Source organism: Alosa pseudoharengus, unplaced genomic scaffold (assembly GCF_046254945.1).
Source record: "Alosa pseudoharengus isolate Yale_2024_CS ecotype anadromous, Long Island Sound unplaced genomic scaffold, YU_APseudo_1.1 YU_APseudo_1.1_scf_15, whole genome shotgun sequence".
Lineage (NCBI taxonomy): Eukaryota > Metazoa > Chordata > Actinopteri > Clupeiformes > Clupeidae > Alosa > Alosa pseudoharengus.
In genome coordinates this window covers 4,676,747-4,696,242 of record NW_027468620.1, presented here as the reverse complement: position 1 = coordinate 4,696,242, position 19,496 = coordinate 4,676,747, and the positions used below count along the sequence as shown (strand labels likewise).

General features: G+C 40.2%; 1 protein-coding gene across 4 annotated transcripts in view; it reads right to left on the bottom strand.

Moving 5' to 3' along the window:
- The window catches only part of tp53bp2a (tumor protein p53 binding protein, 2a), an 82,377-nt gene that overhangs the window by 55,948 nt on the left and 6,933 nt on the right, over positions 1–19,496 (bottom strand). For all 4 annotated transcript variants that reach the window (XM_076285298.1, XM_076285299.1, XM_076285300.1 and 1 more), the window contains exons 2-3: positions 5,559–5,706; positions 2,856–2,969 (exon numbers count right to left, since the gene is read on the bottom strand). In XM_076285298.1, coding sequence (XP_076141413.1) covers positions 2,856–2,969; positions 5,559–5,706 — 262 coding nt within the window. The remainder of the gene's footprint in view (positions 1–2,855; positions 2,970–5,558; positions 5,707–19,496) is intronic.

Below are 19,496 nucleotides of genomic sequence, written 5' to 3'. Positions count from 1 at the left end.
CATTCCTGCTCGTGCTGTTTAAAGTAATTGGTATGCAAAGGTTGCAATGTTAGGGGAGGGTTCCCTAAAGGTTGCAATATTTAGGGAAGGGAACGTTCCCTAAATGTTAGGGAACGTTATGGGAACAGTTGGGGAACGTTGGGGGAAGGTTTTTTAAAGTTTGCAACGGTTAGGGAACGTTAGGGGAAGGTTTTTTAAAGTTTGCAACGGTTGGGGAACGTTAGGGGAAGGTTCTCTAAAGTTTGCAACCTTTAGATAACGTTAGGGGAACGTTCAGGGAACGTTTTATATAACCAAGAACTAACGTTTCCGGAACGTTCAGCAAACTTTCCATGGGAACCAAAACTTGCTCAAAAACTAACCTTAGGGTAACGTTTGGGAACCAAAAACTAACGTTTCCGAAACCAAAAACTATGGTTCCCAGAACGTTTTGGAAACCATAAATTGTTAGCTGGGCTACCACGGCCGCCGTGGCCGCCGTGAAATTCCTACCCTGCCAGTGACAGAATAACGTATTAAGCATAATATTAAACTCACCGTTCTGTATCCGTCGTCTTCTTCTGTCCCCACAATAACTTTTCATTTGAGACTTTTTCGTCTGACTGTTTTTTCTGACAGTGTTTTTTCTGAGACCTGATTTTCTGAGACCTGACTCCACTTTTTCTGACAGCGTTTTTTCTGAGACTTGATTTTCTGAGACCTGACCACTTTTTCTGACAGCGTTTTTTCTGAGACCTGACTCCACTTTTTCTGAGGCAGTTTGGTTTGAAGCAGTTTTATCTGAGGATGACAGAGGTTTTTCTTACGCTGAGGCAGTTTTGTCTGAAGATGACAGATGTTTTTCTGAGTCTGACACCTGAGTCTGGTTTTTCTGACGCTGAGGCAGTTTTGTCTGAAGATGACCGATGTTTTTCTGAGTCTGACACCTGAGTCTGAGGATGTCCTAAAATGAACACCGTACCCTCTACAACAAATTCAATTCAGCACCAACATCTTCAACAATGTGACCTACAAGAATGAAACAAGCACCTTTGCTAAAATAGACAAAATGACACAGAAATTCTAGAGTGTGTTCCGATATGGTGATTATTAAAGGAGTGTTTCATCGCTGGGAAGATGAATGTGTATTTAAACAGGGTCATTTATGTAGTTGACATGTGGAGTCAAATTGTAGTTAGTGCCTTCTTGACCGTGTGAAAATGTGTTTTTGGTTCATGTGGATGAAAGCAAACAACACCCATAATTCCCTGCCTTTCACTGCTCTTGGCTGCCCTACCAAGCCACTCCCCCAGGAAGTAGCCGAGGCCTAGCTACAAGCACACAGAGGGACTCATTAATGCAGTGGTTCTCAATTTTTTTCTGTCATTCCCCACTTTGGAAGTAGGGAATTTTCAAGCACCACCTGACCCCATCAACTGTCAAAAAATGGTTCTACGTTGTATTTCCTGTCTTGGTCCGCTGGATCAGATGCTATTTTAATTCATGTGTCAGTCTGTTTATTACTCCTGTTTGTGTGTTGCTATTTTGTTTTTGCTATGATCTTGTCAAACAAAGAAAGGCATTATTAAAAATGAACAAAAAAAAATCCTTCTGTTCATCGCACCCCACCTGACAGGTCTCTATTCCCCACTAGTGAAGTTGTGGGAAGTGTTCATAGCTTAAACTTTATGTTTCTTTCATCCCCCATGCCAGTTTCATTTGTTTCATGAAACAACCCCCGTTCGACTTCTGCTTCAATAATTCCTAAACTGTTTTGTTCAGAGCTGAAAATGTGACTGTATGAGGACAGATGTAGGTTGCTAGTGACAAAATATTAGCTGTCAGTGTTGTATGATGTCTTCGTAAATGACGTTTAAATACAAACAGTTTCATTCGTGCCCAGGGCTGCACGAGTGTTCGCACCTTGCAGGCGGCTCACACACACACACACACACACGAAGGCCAAAGGGGAGGGGTGATGGGGGATCACTGTCTCCCTGACTGGAGGGGGAATTGGTACAAACAGCACATTAGTTAAATGTCGGATATGCTAGCCTATGCTGTAAATTTGCGGGACATCTGGCATGGATGTGTGTGTAAAATGCATGATTTTCGTGCAAACAAGTAGCCTAATGATGGGCTGGTAATGTTTGCAAAATAGCAATTTTTGAAAATGTCCATATGTAGAACAGGACCTTCGATATATGGCCACAAGATTCAGTGTAACATAAAACAATGATGGTTTTAATTTTAAAATCATTAATGGCAAAATGTTATATTAATGAGAGCTTGTATCAGAGCCCGTCTACTGTATCTAGGCCTCAGCTACTTCCTGGGGGAGTGGCTTGGTAGTTCAGCGAAGAGAAGTGAAATGCAGGGAATTATGAGAGTTGTTGGCTTTCATCCACGAGCCAAAAACACATTTTTAGCTTTTTCTCGGTCAAGAAGGCACTAACTACAATTATGACTCCACATTTCTACTACATAAATGACCCAATTTAAATACACATTCATCTTCCCAGCAGTGAAACGCTCCTTTAAGTACAGAACTGACTGCACCCAGATTTTTGTCTGTGCTCGTAAGTGTTTTAACTTGGGCGCACAAGCGCTCCTCAAAAAAATGTTAGTGTAGACCCCTGGTTCTGCACATTGTTTCCATGAAGATTCGGCAATGTTTCACAGACATAGCAACAGTAACTGGGTCATTCTATGAAACGGGTACCTTTTCCATTAGAACATTTAAAACATATTAAAATCATAAGCGTCCATAACACTGATTTAACTTTTGGCCCATATCACCTATCCCTACCTAAAGTTGACATTATTCTAATCTTACATGAAAAGAGGGTCTGGGTCTGTACACATGCAGTACTGACCTGACTCATGGTTTGATGCTCTGTTATGCCGCAAGAGGAAGCGCACCTCAGCTCTCTGTGGTCCCCAACCCTGCAGCAGATCCAGCATCCTCTCCCCATCACCCACTGGACGCTCTAGCGGACAATCAAAGTCAAATCATGCAACATTTGATTCAACTCATTTACATTCAGACTACCACAATCAAAACCAAAGAAATGGTATAAGAAAGGCAGTTGGCAAACAATGAATGGGGATAGATGGTGGTTGACAAACAAACAATGGTACATTACTGCCACCTCCTGAAATAAAGTGTGGTTCTGAATGATCTATTTCACAGACCCACACTCCATTTTAGAAGGTAGCAATACTGCACCATTCGTTGTTTCCAAACCACCATATAACAAGACGACAACAACGACTTCCTCGTTGGAAGATGGCAACACTTGTCCCTCCGTGGTCAAGAACATAAATTCCAAACATGTTGTCATGATCCTCAAACCCTTCTGACCAGGTCATTTTTTTTGACTTTCCTTACACTCTTGAGAAAATAGACTTTCAGGTAAGTGTTTAGCTTTTTCTGCGGTTTGCTGACTGGTTGCTACATACAAGCCAGCTTGACAACAGATAACAATCAGTCTGTCAGAAGTAGAAGCTAGCATAGGAAGTTCTGAAAGACTTGCTGCGTATAAAATATATTCAATTCTGTACGAAAACAACCACCGGCCTAATACAACCTTCCACAACGAGACAATGTTGTGTTATGATGTAGAGCGTTAAACAGAAAGGAACAAGCCCCATTTGGCTCCCATAGACAAGAATTGCGATTAAGTGCTCCGACTATCCACAATCTTTGGTTAAGCATTTTTTTGCGATAATAATATAGTGTTAATTGTGGCGCCCCCTTTTGGCTGATTTGGGTCATATTCAGGTACATATCTTATATGTGTCACATAGAATGAGCCTATGACGTTTTATTAAGATTGGCCAATCACACTGGCATATTGACAGCTGAAATTCGATTGGCTGTTGGTGGCCATTTTTAAGAGCAAACAAATTGGCAAGTTTAGAAAATATTTTTAAAGGCATCCAATGCAGTTTTAATGCATTTGTTTTGGAGCCGAAGGACTAGCAACAGGCAAAAACAATCTCCAAAGAGCCAGGCTATGTACTGAACAGGTAATGTTGCACAATTCTCGCAATATGTCTCCTGGGCGCCGACAGCCAAATGCAGGCGGTTAGTACTGGGCGGTATGACCAAAAATGTATATCACGGTATTTTTCTAAATTCTTACGGTTTCACGGTATATGACGGTATTTTTTCCCGCATGCATAATCAGAGTTTCACAGCATTTTCTACAGGTTGAGAGAGGAATTGCTGCAGTACACTGACTAAGGATGGTCTATTTTACTGTCATGATGTAGAATAACTCCACACTAGTGGTAATGCAGTTTTGCATGGCCCCAGAAAATGATGCTGTTTATAAAGAGCCACTCATGATTCTAATGAAGAATCTAATCAGAATGCAAAGACAATTGCAGTCAAAATACAGAACTTTTACTGTGCAAATTTCACAAACATCTTGTATCAAACCAATACAAAAAGTAGTGCAACTTGCAATAATTATACTTTTTTGAAAATTATACAATTTAAAATAAAACCTCTCTGCTAATATGCTTACTCTGTCAAATAGGCCTATCAGAAACATGCCTTATTGTTATTGTGTGGTTTACATGACGTTAGTGGTAGGCTAACGTTAACTTCATGTGGATGTGGATGTCTTCTTAGCCTGCCATGAGCTTCGGTTCGGTTCGGTTCGCTAGGCAAAACATTAACAAAAAAGTTCGTTTTGGTGCACTGATGACAGTCAGGATCATTTCTAACTAGCCAGCTAGTATTGCTCAGTGCATGTCTATAACATGCTTTACTTGCTACCTGGATAATTTCAGCGAATATTCTTAAGGTGAGATGAATGATAAGAACATTAAACTTCACTGTGTTCGGTGGGTTGCTAACTAACGACATCACCTACTAGCCAGCTAGTTACAGCTGTTGAACAATCTCAATAGAATTTTCGTGACGGTAAATCCAGAAAGGGTTAAAGCGGAGCTACTAATCAAGGATCTTTGGTAAATCCCTTTCAATACAGTATCCCTTAACGTTTTTCCTTAACTAAAGAAACAATTTAAGGTATCCTGTGCAACACCCTTAAATAAACCCCTTACCTAAGGAGAAATTAAGCCTTAAGGGTCACACTTCAGGGGAAAAACGTATGTTTTGTGTTTACCCTCACTATGCCTCGCAGTGGCACCATGCGTGCGTGTGAAAAAAGTCCCGTCTGAAACACTGTCGCGCGGCGCAGCGTTCCAAACGTTGTTTAATCAAATACACCGGTATGGCGGTATATTAAAAATTCACATCATAACGAAAATATACACCGGTATACATGTGAACCGGTATACCGCCCAGCACTACAGGCGGTGTACCAAATTTCACATTTTCATGTCGAACGGTTCTTCAGATATTGACATGTGGGATCTGTAGCACCCCCTTAAAGATGGAATTTCACAAAATTTTGTGCAAGTCCGAATTGTGATTGTGTGTACCAAGTTTGTATTTTTTAATTATTATGATTTTCATTGACTAAGAGTGAAAACTTACATTCTCCAGCGTTTGGGTACGAAGGTACAGAACTATACAGAATGATAAAGTTGCCAAATTTTACCTGATCCACGCCACATCTCTGCAAGGTGACAATCTATTTCTCCAGGCTCTTTGCACAGCTCCACCACATCACGGCACACTGTGTCAGGAGTGATGGGTACCTCTGTGAAATGCTGGTCATTGTTGCTGAGGTAAACAGTCAAAAACATCTGTGGAGGAAGGCAAAACACATCCTAAATTTAAAAATTCACCTAAAGGGGAAATCCGGTGTAAAGTGGATTTTGGATGCTAGCATAACGAGTTTGAATGTTCGTTGGGGAGTAAAAAAACGCTAATGCGATGTATTCTAAACTAGCCTGTTTTAAGCCGATGCTTTCAAAATGCTAACACTGGTAGCGATAGTCGTTTGCCGGTTTGTCTGTATACAGTCCTTTATAATAAACTATCTGTATACAAAGTTGTCGATGCCTCGTTTTATATGTTAGGACCCTTATTATACTACCAAAGAAGTGTCGGGCTACTTAATGGTTCGTAAATGGTTTAAAATCTTTTTACCATGATAAATGCCATATCGCGACCAGTGTTAGCATTTTGGAAGCGTCGGCTAAAAACTGGCTAGTTTAGAATGCATCGGATTAGCGTTTTTTTTTGCTCCCCAACGAACTCATTATCATGCTAAGCATATCTTACACATATCATTTTACACCAGATTTCCCCTTCAACAGGGCTCTAGACCAACTTTTTGCATTGGTTATACTGGTGCGTCTAACTTTTTTTTTTTAGGTGCATACCGAAAACATGTCCGTCTTCCACCCTACAAAGTTCGGGCAGGCTAGAAATAATAATTTTCAAGATATTAATGCCCAAACATGGCTTCCAAGATAAGGCATTGAGATAGGAGTGAAAAAGATATGAAAGCATTGGAATTTAACAAAACTAATTTACAGGTCTTAGTTTGGTACCTAAATATTAGGTAGACAAACTTTTATAAAAAATTCAAATGGTGCAGCAACCCTTTTCCTGGGGTGGTTAGGGATAACTTCAAGATTGTCTTGGTAGTGTGTAAGTCTAATTGAGTGCCTGTCCCTTGCAGTTTTAACAAGGTTAAATATCGCAATTCATAATGTTTTCTACGTAGTTAGTTAACCCTCTAACCGCACATGTCGCAATATTGCGACAAGCATCATTACTGAATAAAACAGACGATAGACGCGAGTACAGTGTAAAATCTCATTTGTACTCTTGACCACTAGTTGGCAGACACCCAGAGCTTCGATTCAAGCTCAACCTTTTTTTTCAAAGTTTTCAGGAAGCATGCGAAAAACACGCGAGAAACACACGAAGAAGACGTGCATTTCCTCCATAACGCGAAAGCGATGCGGGCCATAGTTTTGCACAAATTGAAGCAGAAATACACCAAATGTTGAAAAAAAAATTCACGTGTGATGAAGTCTTGGATCTGTTATTCACCTATTCTGATTCTGAAGGAGAATATCTGCCTTTTGGAGAATATGATCGATCGTCTATTGACTGATAGTCACGGTGCGTCTGTGAATGGAGGTACGTCTTTGCGACAGTGTCCACTAAGCATACCATGCTTATTTCGACCGATTTTGACCCTCTGCCCAACATAGCTGGAGGTGCCAGTGGCAATAGTGATGATAGTGTCCGTAATGGACGTGGTATAGACAGCAGGGGTTGTAAAAATAGGGCTCTGAAGAACTACAAAGTCACCCGCGATATGGAACTGATTTGACCAGGCTACTTTATTGTATAGTAGCATAGGGTTTGTGATTATAGTAATAGTTTACTATTGTTGGTTTACATGTGACTGTATTCCTGTTCATTTGTTATGTCGGTGAAATGACAAAAAAAGAAAGAAAAACTGCTCAAATATGTTCAACATCTAGTATTTACTGAAATGTGCATAATTCACAGTGGTTACCATCCAGTGACGTCATAATATGCAAATTAGATGAGTCAATTTACCCCCTTCATAAACTTCTGTTCATACTAAATGATTTTCACATTTACAGTAGGACTTTATCTCTGACCACTTGCAAGCCATGGCCTTTTGAAATTTGTATGTACAAATCCAATTTATTCTTTTTAAACCCTGGCGGCTAAAGGGTTAAAATAAAGGTTCGTACTTCTCCTTGGGACAAGCACTTTTGAGTCTTGGAAAACACTTTTCCATTTACATCGGGATTTTGCAAACATTCAGTGTCAGAGTCAATAAAATGAATAGAGCCCTGCATGAGTAACCTACAGTAGATATTGACAAGCAGCTGCAACTAAGCACGCTAAGATCGACATCCAAACAGTATTCTAACGTTAGATTAGAGATACGGCTTGATTGCATAACTTAACTTAGTCTCCCCAATGTACTTTGTTGTGATAAGACCTTAGTAGAGTTAACTTGAATGCAACAGTTTTGAACAAATTTGCGCAGGATGGTCACAATGCTAAGCGGATTTAATAACAATTTAGCCCGCCATCTTCTATGCGATACGTCTATGTGGCAACAACAATCCTTAAACAATTGTTAAGTAAGGGATAATGTATAGAACGCTGGACATTATCGCGAAATAGGTCCTGACAGGGCAAACCGGACCCCGACGCGCAGCAGAGGGGTCTTGTTCCGCCCTGAAGGGACCTATTTCCCGATAATGACCAGCGTTCTATACATTATCCCGCTTATTACACGGCTACTTGCCAAAACGAAACAATAAACTCCCCACGATATGACTCTTTAGCCCACATAGCCTAGGCTATAGCCTATTTGTTACCGTTTCATCGTGGCTTTTGGTGAGAAACAAATAGTTCGCAACAGCACACGCTGAACTTAAATCAAACATTCTTTAGAACACAGCTGATCAACCGTCTGCTTTCACTTTTGAATGAAGTTCCATTCCTTGCGTAGTGATATGAAAGACGTGAATTAGAAGCAAAAAACCCATTTTCCTTGACATCGGTCTGTTATACTTAGCAACGGTCTGTTATCGAGAAATAGCAGAGCACCTAACGTTGGGAAGACCCATTCAAGTGAATGGAGCATTCTTCAGCATTATGAAGAGCTGTGTAATAATGTTTTGTTAAATGTATGCAGAGAAGGGGCAGCGGGTTCGAGAGAGAGTGGGGCAAGGAAAGGCTGCATGCGTAAAAAGCGCAGCTTTTGGCCTACTGTACCTACATGCAAGACCACACTGTGGTGGAATGTCTTGATGCAGTATAACAGTTTGTGTGGCTTTAATGCACAGTAAGATAATTAAGTGAGTTTAAGGTAGCGATAAAAAATAAAAATAAAAACGGCTATATAATTCAAATGTGCTTTGGGTCAACAAAGAAGGAAAAGATGACAAAAATGTTCTTCACAACACAGTCACAAATCCACCTCATTTTTTGTTTGTTTGATCTTTGGCACCCTGTTTCCCACCCAATTTAATTGTATTTGAGCTGTTAGCTGCAGCCAAGGCTCCAGACAAACTTTTTGCATAGGTTGCACTGGTGCTAACTTTTTTATTCAGGTGCACCAGCTCAAAATGTAGGGGCACCCACATTTTTCATTGTGCCATATATAGCCCTCTATATAACCCATGTGATGATGTGGGGTTATTTTAATTCCAAAGGCCAAGGAAACTTTATCAGGATGTATAGCACCCTGGATCGATGAAATAACTGGCCTTTAAAAATAATAATCTGCCTGCCTCTATGGGCATTCAACATAGGGTGTGACGCCTAGGGATGTAACGGTATGAAAATTTCACCTCACGGTTATAGTGACCAAAATGATCACGGTTTTCGGTATTATCACGGTATTTTTAAAAGTGTGTTCAATATGTTCAGAAAGCACCGATAGGCCTACACAAGCCGAAATAGTTTTAAAAAGTGTCCCGTTCAGTTTTTCATGTTTAATTGGCTATGTGCTTATCGCTTAACTTACCCTACCATGACTTGGAGGTTGCTATTACTGTTATTTGGATCCAATGAGTGAGACCAGGCTTGGAATTTCACCATTCTGGGGGCAAGGCCACTTGGCCTTCAGTTGGGCATATTTGGTGGAGGGCACAAAGGCCACATAGGCTATATCAAAGTTGTATAGCCTATTCACTGCAGTAGACCTGCATCACTGTATGAAACATTACAAAAACATGAAACATGACATATCATATAGAACTGCAAATCATCTGAACATCTAATATTTACAGATATCTAGTCTATATTTAACATTTATTTTATATTTGGCCTGTTATGAAATCATGTATTGAACAATTTAAGCACAGTTCAGCTTTAAGAAACTCAAATAGCCTAGATGCATGCTTAGCATTTTGTGATCTACTTTCACAAACTCGTAGTCAGCTGTCCTCTGATTTACCGATATATAGGCGATATTTGTAACATTTATTTTGTATTTGGCCCGTTATGAAATCATGTGGAACAATTTAAACACATTGTAAAACTTAAAGCCCAAATTTGGAGACATCCATGCATGTCGAAATGTACTGCAAATTCAAAAGTGGATTACTCTGGAACGGCTAACTGTACAGGGGACTGCTTTACACCTTTATGTTCGGTAAGGTCTGCTGTTTATTCTGATATATGGTTTGTCATGTGTTAAACGAAAGGTTCGTGAAGTTTTGTACCGAGAGGAATGGGTAGGGTGATGGACGAAAACCTTCAGTAGAATTTATGATTACATTTAATTATATTATTTACGTTTCTCGCGAACCGTTCACCACAGCGATTCGCGGCTAACATCGTTTAAAAGCTGAGAAAAAGCTCTTTCATGTGATACTTGTGATGTCTGTGTGATGAGTAGGCTACTTCGCGAGTAGTTCAACTGAGAAGAATAGGTGAATTTAGACGCACTTTCTTTCTTGCGCTGTCACTTTCTCCACTGCGTAAAATAAATTAATTTGCGCTGTGAATGCTAAGATTATTTTGACAGGCCATAGGCTAAATAAAATTCGCTATTAGTAGGATGCAAAGCAGAATATTGAAAGAAGGGCACCAAGGCCTGTAAACCTCTGATTTTCAAAGGGACATCACGGCCAACGCAAGGGGCAAAAACGTGGCCGCCGTGAAATTCCTACCCTGAGTGAGACCAAAGTAAGTGTTCGAAATTAAACTTTAGGCTACTGTGTTCTTCTGATAACGTGAGTGGAATGGATTTAATGTGCACGCGAACATAAAAAGACGCAGATTGCAAATGATACAGTGCAAGTTCTGCGGTGAAAATTTTCCGCCTTTTAAAATCAGGTGTAGCCTAATCCAATTCGCAGTTAAAACCATCAATTAGACAACAGAATCAGTAGGGTACCAATTTTGCTTCATTGTACCAGGCCTACTGTATGTCAAAAGCAGGCTCGGATGAAGCTGGGAAGGATTAAACACACGGTTTCAACACCGTGATAATCAACCGTGATAATTATGATATTTCAAAAGAAAGCGGTAATTGTTATCGTCAACATTTTTATCACGGTTTATCATTATACCGGTAATCGTTACATCCCTAGTGACGCCCCAGCTCTACCATGCTGGGTCTGCCTCTTTCTCCCTGATATTGTGGCTTAATCTTGTCTGTTCCTGTCTTGGCCTATAGGAGGAGGTTCTAACAAGGTGGCTAATTGATGGCCTAATTGGAGATTGCATAAAATCAGTGTTCTCTAGTTGGTTCGCCCCCTCTGGCACTGCACTCGCGAGCACCCTCTTGGCAGGGCTGGCTGCAGCTCTGTTCCTTTACTTTTGCACTACACATTCACATGCTGACCTACATGACAGTTTTGCCTTTCCTTACTGACTTTGTAAATATCTCAGTTAATAAATATACTTTTGTTTAAAATATACTTTGGTGTGGTCTCCCCTTGATGCCGGCGATTTTGAACCGGAATTTTGGAAAGTAGGCTACTGTTAATTCCCACTATAGACCGGTTTCAGGTCCCTAACAACCGTAGTCAAGAACGAACGATCTAGAGGTGTAGCGGATTTACCTATGAAAAAGCAACAGATTTTACGGAAGGTAGGCTAAACATTTGGCCAGTCACTTTAAAGTTAGGTTAGGCTTAGGCTAATGTTAACGTTAGGGCTTCGACTGCACAAACAATTAGTTTATATTTAGATTAAAGTGAGAACTCAAAGGCTACATAATGACAGGGGTGGACAATCATTTCCCCCTGAGGTCAGAGGATAATTACTTTGATAAAGCCTATGCTGGCCACACATTGAACGATTGACTGAAATACAATGCACAAAATGCATTGTGCTGGATGTTAACTGACAGGAAAGAAGCCTATACGGATTAGCTAAGATAGCCTACCTTATAGTAGGCCTATGCAATAACGTTACTTGCAAGCCCATGTCTTCTTTTTTAAAACAAACAACTCAACTACCCTGCATTAGAGCCCGACCGATCTATCGCCGGGCCGATATTAGGCATTTTCCAAACTATCGGTATCGGCATAAATAATGGCCGATAAATGAATATTTTCAAAATAAAATAAAAACGGACGAAACACCCTTCAACCATGTCATGAGTGTTGCCGTTGTATAGTTTGTCCTCCAGAGGGCACTCTACACCGTCCCTACTGGCAACACTCGTGTATAACGCGCCACACATCCTGCAACCTGCTGATCCAGCCAGATTCGGGCAGAGAGAACCAGTTATCAGCGAGTGAGATCATCAGTAAAGTGTGTTCATGGTGATTTGGTCACGAGACATACATTGCTTGAAATAACAATTAAAAGAACATCCCCATCAGTTCTCTTAACTCAAATAAGCATGACAAAATGCGTGAAAACAATGTCCAGTTTTGCTGCTGTTAAATAAGCCGAGAGTGAAGCGGAATTAGCTAGTAATTACGTTACGTTGTTACAGTGTAGTTGACTGTCTGTCCTTTTAACTTTTGACAATGTGACTGAAGATGTATTTCTTTAATAGCGTGACAGTTATAGCAGTGAGACGTATCATCTCTCCCCGGCCTGTTATTTTGAAAGTGTATGTGTTACAATTTGCAGTATGACGTTATCCATTGCTAAATTAGGGCTCATCATAGACTAGCTGACCACAAAGCCAGCTAATGCTATGAATATCAGTGGAAGACCGCTAACATTAACATCAATGAGCTTGGAAACCGCAACGAACTTATTCTGCCTAAATAAAGTAATAATTTATTACTAGTATATTTGTAGTTACAGTCCCTGCATTGTAAAATGTAAATTAGACGTGAGAGGAGTGAACATTTAGACATAGAGAAAAAGTATCAAACGTAGCTTGTGCAAAACGTAGCTTGTTCATAAAAGTTAGCTTTTCTTTTACACGTGTGTGAAATCCAATGACACCAAGTGTGCGCTTCAGACTGTCGTTCAGCCGCAGCAGAGTTACATAATGGATTTAGATCACTAAATAGTATGTTTTTTAAAAGGCAGGCAGCAACTGATTATTGAAAATGGTTTGATGTAGCTTGATGGAAATAATTTTAAAAGTGCAGGTAAAGGGATAAGCAAGCTGACATTGTAATTATAAGGTAGCTTATAAGGCAATAGGGACTAATTATTACACACGCACACCCAAACATTTAAGAGTGACCTTAATCTTGTTTAATGATAATACAAATGATGATGATAGTAATAATGTCATCATTATTTTTTGTAATTGTTAAGTCTTAGTTCAAAGTTATATTTATGAAACTTGTTGTTGTTATTGTGTTTTTGTTCAAAAAACTAAGTTTCATATCTTAAGTTTCTATTTTTATACATTTTATTTATCAGAACTTTAATATATTTCGATGTTCCTCTGTGACAATATTATTTAAAAATAGTTTGTTTTTGAAATGCATTATCATATTATTTTAGTCAATACTCATAAATAACTACAAATAACTAATGTTAGGGAAATCTGTTAATGTTTTGTTGCACGTTTCTGAAAAAAATAAATAAATAAATAAATAAATAAATAAATAAATAAATAAATTATATATATATATCGGCCGATATATCGGAATATCGGATTTTTAAATCAATAAATATTTGTATCGGTATCGGCCTTCAAAATCCTTTATCGGTCAGGCTCTACCCTGCATCTTGTCATTTGCGTGAAACGTAGGCTAACGTTAGCCTCCGTTCTCATGGATCATAAGTCTCTTATTAAAATGATATGCTGAGGAATATGATAAAACACTTAACGTCACTAACGTTACCCTATGTTATTTAGCCTACATGATTTCAGTTTTTCCTCTTGAGCATGGAAATAACATTTGTGGCATAACTTCGTAGCTTCATAATGCATGCTTCATATCCAAATGCCTGCCTACTTTATTGGCGTTTTAATTTTTAGCTTTGAACGGACACATCACAAAAAAATTAAATGTCTCCTGTACCACACAGGGGAAATTCAGTCTGCTTTTCTCTGCCAAAAGTTAACAATTTTCAAGCACCTTGCGTCTTTCTTTCAATGTATTGCTATATGGCTCTGGGTTTGCTTGTCTTCCGAGTTCATACTTAACGACGGTTGTTAGGGACCTGAAACGGTCTATCGGCTATAGGAGAGCGTAGTGCGGGTAAAGTAGTGCTACACAATTAGCGTAATTGGCGAACGCGGCCAGTTGACGTACGTAATTTGGGCCTACCTGTGCTGGGCCGAATGTTTAGAGGGGAGAGATCCACAGCGATTGTATTGTGTAGGTTTTGTTTTTGGCTTTTGTGTGTAGTTGCGTTGCAGTGTAGAGCTTTGGTTCCAACCATATTGATTAGTAAAGTGTATTGCAGCTTGCGTAGCAGGATAACAAATTTTGGCGCGATCGTTTAACCCTGTTTTAGAGCGTTTTTGCGCTGGGGATTAGGCTGGAGCAGGGGTGGGCAACTAATTTCCCCAAGGGGCCACATGACAAACTGGGACTGTTGAGGAGGGCCGGACCCAAAATACCGAACTCAAGTATGAACTCAATTCTGTTCAATTCTATTCTGTTCTTGTATAACATTAAGTAAATCATATGGTTTTGTTTACTAGTCGTAAGAACAGATGAAAATGTGAGGGAGACAAAGGAAAAACAGCAATATTTAGTCTATGTCCAGTATTTAATCCTCATTCTCGAAAAATTATTTTTGACATTGACATTTTTTTCAGTTTTCAAAGACTGATATAAAAAAGTACTACAATATCTATATAATTAGGCTAGGTCATGAAAATGTGAAGGAGTCAGTACAACCGATAGGCCTGTGCCACCATTTCATCAACACTCAGCAATATTTCATCATTAAATCATTACCATCATTAAATTAACTCTATGCAGAATTAGACTACGAAAATGTGGAGCAGACAATAGTAGGCTGTCATTAGTTAATCAACATGCACAAAGAAAACTATTTTAAAAATGTAGGCTGTGTTTTTGCTTTAACTTTATGCACATAACTGTGATTGGTCAACTCGCTCTGTGTGTTGAGCCGGCTGCTTCAAGCAACCTGTGGGTAGTAGCATCATACTAGTTCGCTAACATAAGCTTTGCAAATAAACTCAGACATATTTTGGTTACAATTACGGGGTTATCCGATTGTAAACTGTCTATCTGCCAGTAACGTTTTGAAATGAACACTTCGTATCGCCAACGAGCAGCAGTAGGAGTTCGTTCTAACAACCTTTGCGGTGGTGAGCGACGCAGACATAAGAGACACAAAACTTTGAAAGGTTTACGCCGACGTAAAGGCAACTGCATTGTGTCGACGCAGAAGCATAAATTCTATTCACCAGCACATCAGTGAGGGTGTTTACGTCGTATGCATCCACGCACAAATGTATGGGCGTACAAATAGCAGTCGCTTTCAAAATAAAAACAACGATATTGATTTGCATGCATTATCTCTATGCTAGGCTCTTGACTATTGTTCTTTCACGGACCTTACGCGGGCCGGTCAGGGAAAGCCCACGGGCCGGATGTGGCCCGCGGGCCGTATGTTGCCCATGTATGGGCTGGAGTGTCACTGGTGTCTGGACCGAGGACATCGCCATGGAGAAACGATTGAATTGGCCTAAGGTCGGGACAGTACGACTCCAGGGGTATTGGTGAGTAAAGAGCTTGGTTCTTGGACACAGTGTGAAAATAGGTTAAAATATTGGGGGGGCAAATGTTTAGGTACAGGGAAGCTTCATGATTGATTTGTCCTGTTGCAAGAACTGTTTCCACTTCACATAGTAGTTTTTTTGGTTGGATGATCTGGATAGAGACAGAGATAGATAGATACTTAATTGATCCCCGAGGGGAAATTCAAAATTCAAGGAAGGCCGATGTTTAGTTTGAGTTGGGGGCTTTGGTTGGGTTTTGAGACCGATTTGATACATTGCTGAAGTGTTGATTAAGTGCTAAATTATGAGCGCGTTGGATGACTTTTTGAGCGCTCCATCTGAGAGTTTGTTGTTGGCCTTGATGAAAGAGCAATTTTTTAAAGTGGCAGATCCCTAAATGATTGAGGTGAGAGGTGAGAAAAAAAAGAGCAATTAGTTGATTTTATTCGCGAACATTTAAAGTAGTAATTCTAAGTTCTACCATGGACTCTAACATTTTTTGTAGAAAACATGTCTTGGTTACCTTGTTTCAAGCCATTCTAGCGTGGTATAGAAAGCCTGCCGGAAGACTCAGCTCGATTTGCACCAGATCTCATTAATATTCAACAAGCTAAGCTGCTTGACTCTGATTGGCTAACAGCTAGTCGGTTTCACTGTTATCAACTAATTTTACCTTCATGGCATGAACTTAGCTTGGCTAGCGAGTGCTAGCATTGTCCAGATGGACATAAAACATGCTAGGCTAGCGAGTGCATTAAACCTGTATAACATAACACTTCCTTGAGTTGACAATAACGTTGTACTTATGGACTGGGCACTGGTCGTAGACTGCCGCGATGGTAGCCTACTGCTCCAGGCTTCCTTTTTGCCATTTGATCCTCAAGTCTGGGTTTTTGGGCAAAATGCATTGTTGAAGTTCTATTCATGCATAGCGCACAAGCCCGTTGACATTCAGCCATCCTTGCATACGACAACTGTCACAGAGCTAGACGAATTCTGTGGGCATGGTCTCAAATGGGCTAGCTCATGAATAATAATGAGCTCAATCAATTCCACGTCAAACTGAAGAGCTTTTGCAATTGGCCTTATTTCTCCGCTTATTTCTTTTCAGTGCCTAGATCCGACAAGAGGAGGTAGCTGTTCATTTTCACATTCAGGCACAAACACATATGGACCTAACATATTTAAAAAAATACAAGTAAAAACAGTTTTGTGTGGCAGGGCACCTTTAAAGGACAAACAAGTGTTGCCTGGGGGTACACCAATAGACACAGGACCATCGTTCCAGTTTTACCCACGAAATCTAGCATGCCGTCTCCTGATAGTGGATTGACGTTCGAGCAGCAGAAAGAGCTGTTGCAAATGCAACTAGAACATAAGAAATTAGAGGTACAATAAAGGGAAAAAGATTGTTTATTGGATAAGGAAATACAGCGTATCCGACTCAAACTGGTAACCGAAGGGAAAATTTCCTCCAGTGGCAGTGGTGGGAACTCCGGTTTAGCTGGTATGATAAAGCTCCTTTCCAAATGCAATGAATGTGACCGTGATGTATTTTTCTCCCTATTTGAAAATGTTGCCTCTGATCGGGAGTGGGATGACGAGGATAAAACTTTGCTTTTGCAAACTGTGTTGGTTGGGAAAGCGCAGGAGGCATTTGTTGCGTTGCCCGCTAGTGAAAGAAATATCAGAGTGTCAAAGATGCAGTTTTAAAATGTTACGAATTGATTCCAGAAGCCTATAGACAACGTTTTCATTATTGGAGGAAGACCGATAGACAAACCCATGCTGAGGTAGCCAGAGAACTCAGTAGTTTTTTCCATCGCTGGCGTACGGCTGAAGGCATTGGCGATTTTGATGAATTGTGTGAGTTGGTAATTTTAGAGCAGTTTAAAAACATCTTGCCAGAGCGAATTGCCACTTATGTAATAAGCATGAGGTTAGGACGACCGCTCAGGCTGCTGTCCTGGCTGATGGGTTCGTGTTAACGCACAAAAAATATATGTGGGAACATCCGCCGTGACATGAATACAGCCACAGACAATCGCCCTGGTTGTTTTAAAGCGGGTTCTTCTTGGAGGCCTGATCCAACTCGTAGCAGAGCGAGGGATATGGATGCCGAGAACAAATGTCACTACTGTTTAGAACTGGGCCATTGGAAAAAAAGTGTCCAATTTTGAGCACTCGTAATGAGAGCAAAGCGGGCAGCGGTAAACCTGCAGGCTGCATCTCTTCCGAGTTTACCTGCAATGTGTTTACAAGGTGTTAGATCAAATGTTGCTCTGTTAACCGTGTCGGATCGTGAGCAGCCTGATGCACCAGTAGAGAAGATTGACCTTGGTAAAACAGAAGTGTCTGACGTCATGAATTATACTCCATTTATCACGGAGGGTTCTGTCTCACTGGTTGGCGATGCTCAGAGAGTCCCAGTTAAAATTCTGCGGGATACGGGAGCCTCAGAGTCTTTTATTAGTGAATCTTTTCTGCCTTTCTCTTCAGCTTCAAACACGGGGAATGTTTTAATTCGTGGAATTGGTCTTCAACCATTTTCAGTGCCATTGCATAAGATTTAGTTGTTTTCAGGGTTTTTGAATGGGTACTCTGGTCTTTATTCTGTTGTGCAACAGGTTTTAGAACCCTATTATTTGATGTTTAGACACAATTTGCCCATGCCTTGTTAGTTCTAAAAATAAAATTCTACAACAGATCGCCTAATAAGAAATAAAGGCCTGCCTCGAATACAAGCCTGCCCCAAATAAAGACCTGTGCTTTGCACAGGCTAAGTAAATAAAAGACCCCGGTCACAATTTGAGGATTTACGATAAGAGGGTCGGATCGCGGGTCGGGTATAATTTTGTCTTAATTAATATTCGCGGTCCGAGTTGCGGTCAGGTTGATTATAATATCGGGCAAGCTCGGGCCGCTTGTGACCAAACCCGGAACCGCAACACTGGTAGTAGTAGTAGGAGGCACTATTACATTCAGTATCAAACCACCTAGATGTGGTGGGGGCGCCGCAAAACAGGGTCGGGGGCCTTCATGCACTGTAGAACGTTTAGTTTGTGGAGAGACAGCAGATGCGAGGAAAGTCTAGGCGATCACCCTTACGACGTAAGGTGCACCAGTGCGACCCAGGAAAAATTGTAGTCGTACCCCTAAACATTTTGGTCACATGTGCGAACAAATTGGTCACACTCTATAGAGCCCTGCAGCAGGTGGGGGGTTACACTTTCTGTAAGGGGCCACATAGTCCAGTCATTTTAAGCCAAAATAGGGGTCAAGGTTGAACAAATTGCAACACAAGCAAACTTAACTGATTTTGAATCCTCAATATGTCCTGAGTAAGGGAAAAAAAGCCCCGAAGAATCCCGATAGGGGAAAGTTTCGAAAAAGACCCAAATATACCCTATTCATGCGCCTATTCAGTATTTTTCTCACGTGAATAGGGGGTAAAAAATAACCTTCACATATCACCATGAAAATTACTGAGTTGATTACTTACATCAAGACAAACAAAAAATGTATTATGAGATTTTTGAAATTGTTTGTTAACATGGGCAAACAGGGTATAATGTAATTATGTATAGTTGTATAAATACCACAACGGAGCTTATAGTCCAGGCAAAGGTCTGACCCAAAACTAATTGCAACAGAATTTATTTTAACATTTTTATATTTCAATTGGTGATCTTTACACCATAGTAAAAGACCATGAAAATCCAGTTGGTGGAAATATGTTAAAATGAGGGTTGTTTTATGCATTATTCATCAGCAGATACTGACAAAACTGTAATTAGAATGTTGTAGAATACACATTCTAAAGAATATCTGACCCCATCTAACTTTACATGGAATTTTAGAATCTTGCATTGTTGAGGAACATTCTTTTATTTTCAAAGAGTGAATTTCTTTGGCTTATTTTAGACTGGTTTGTTGCAAAATTGG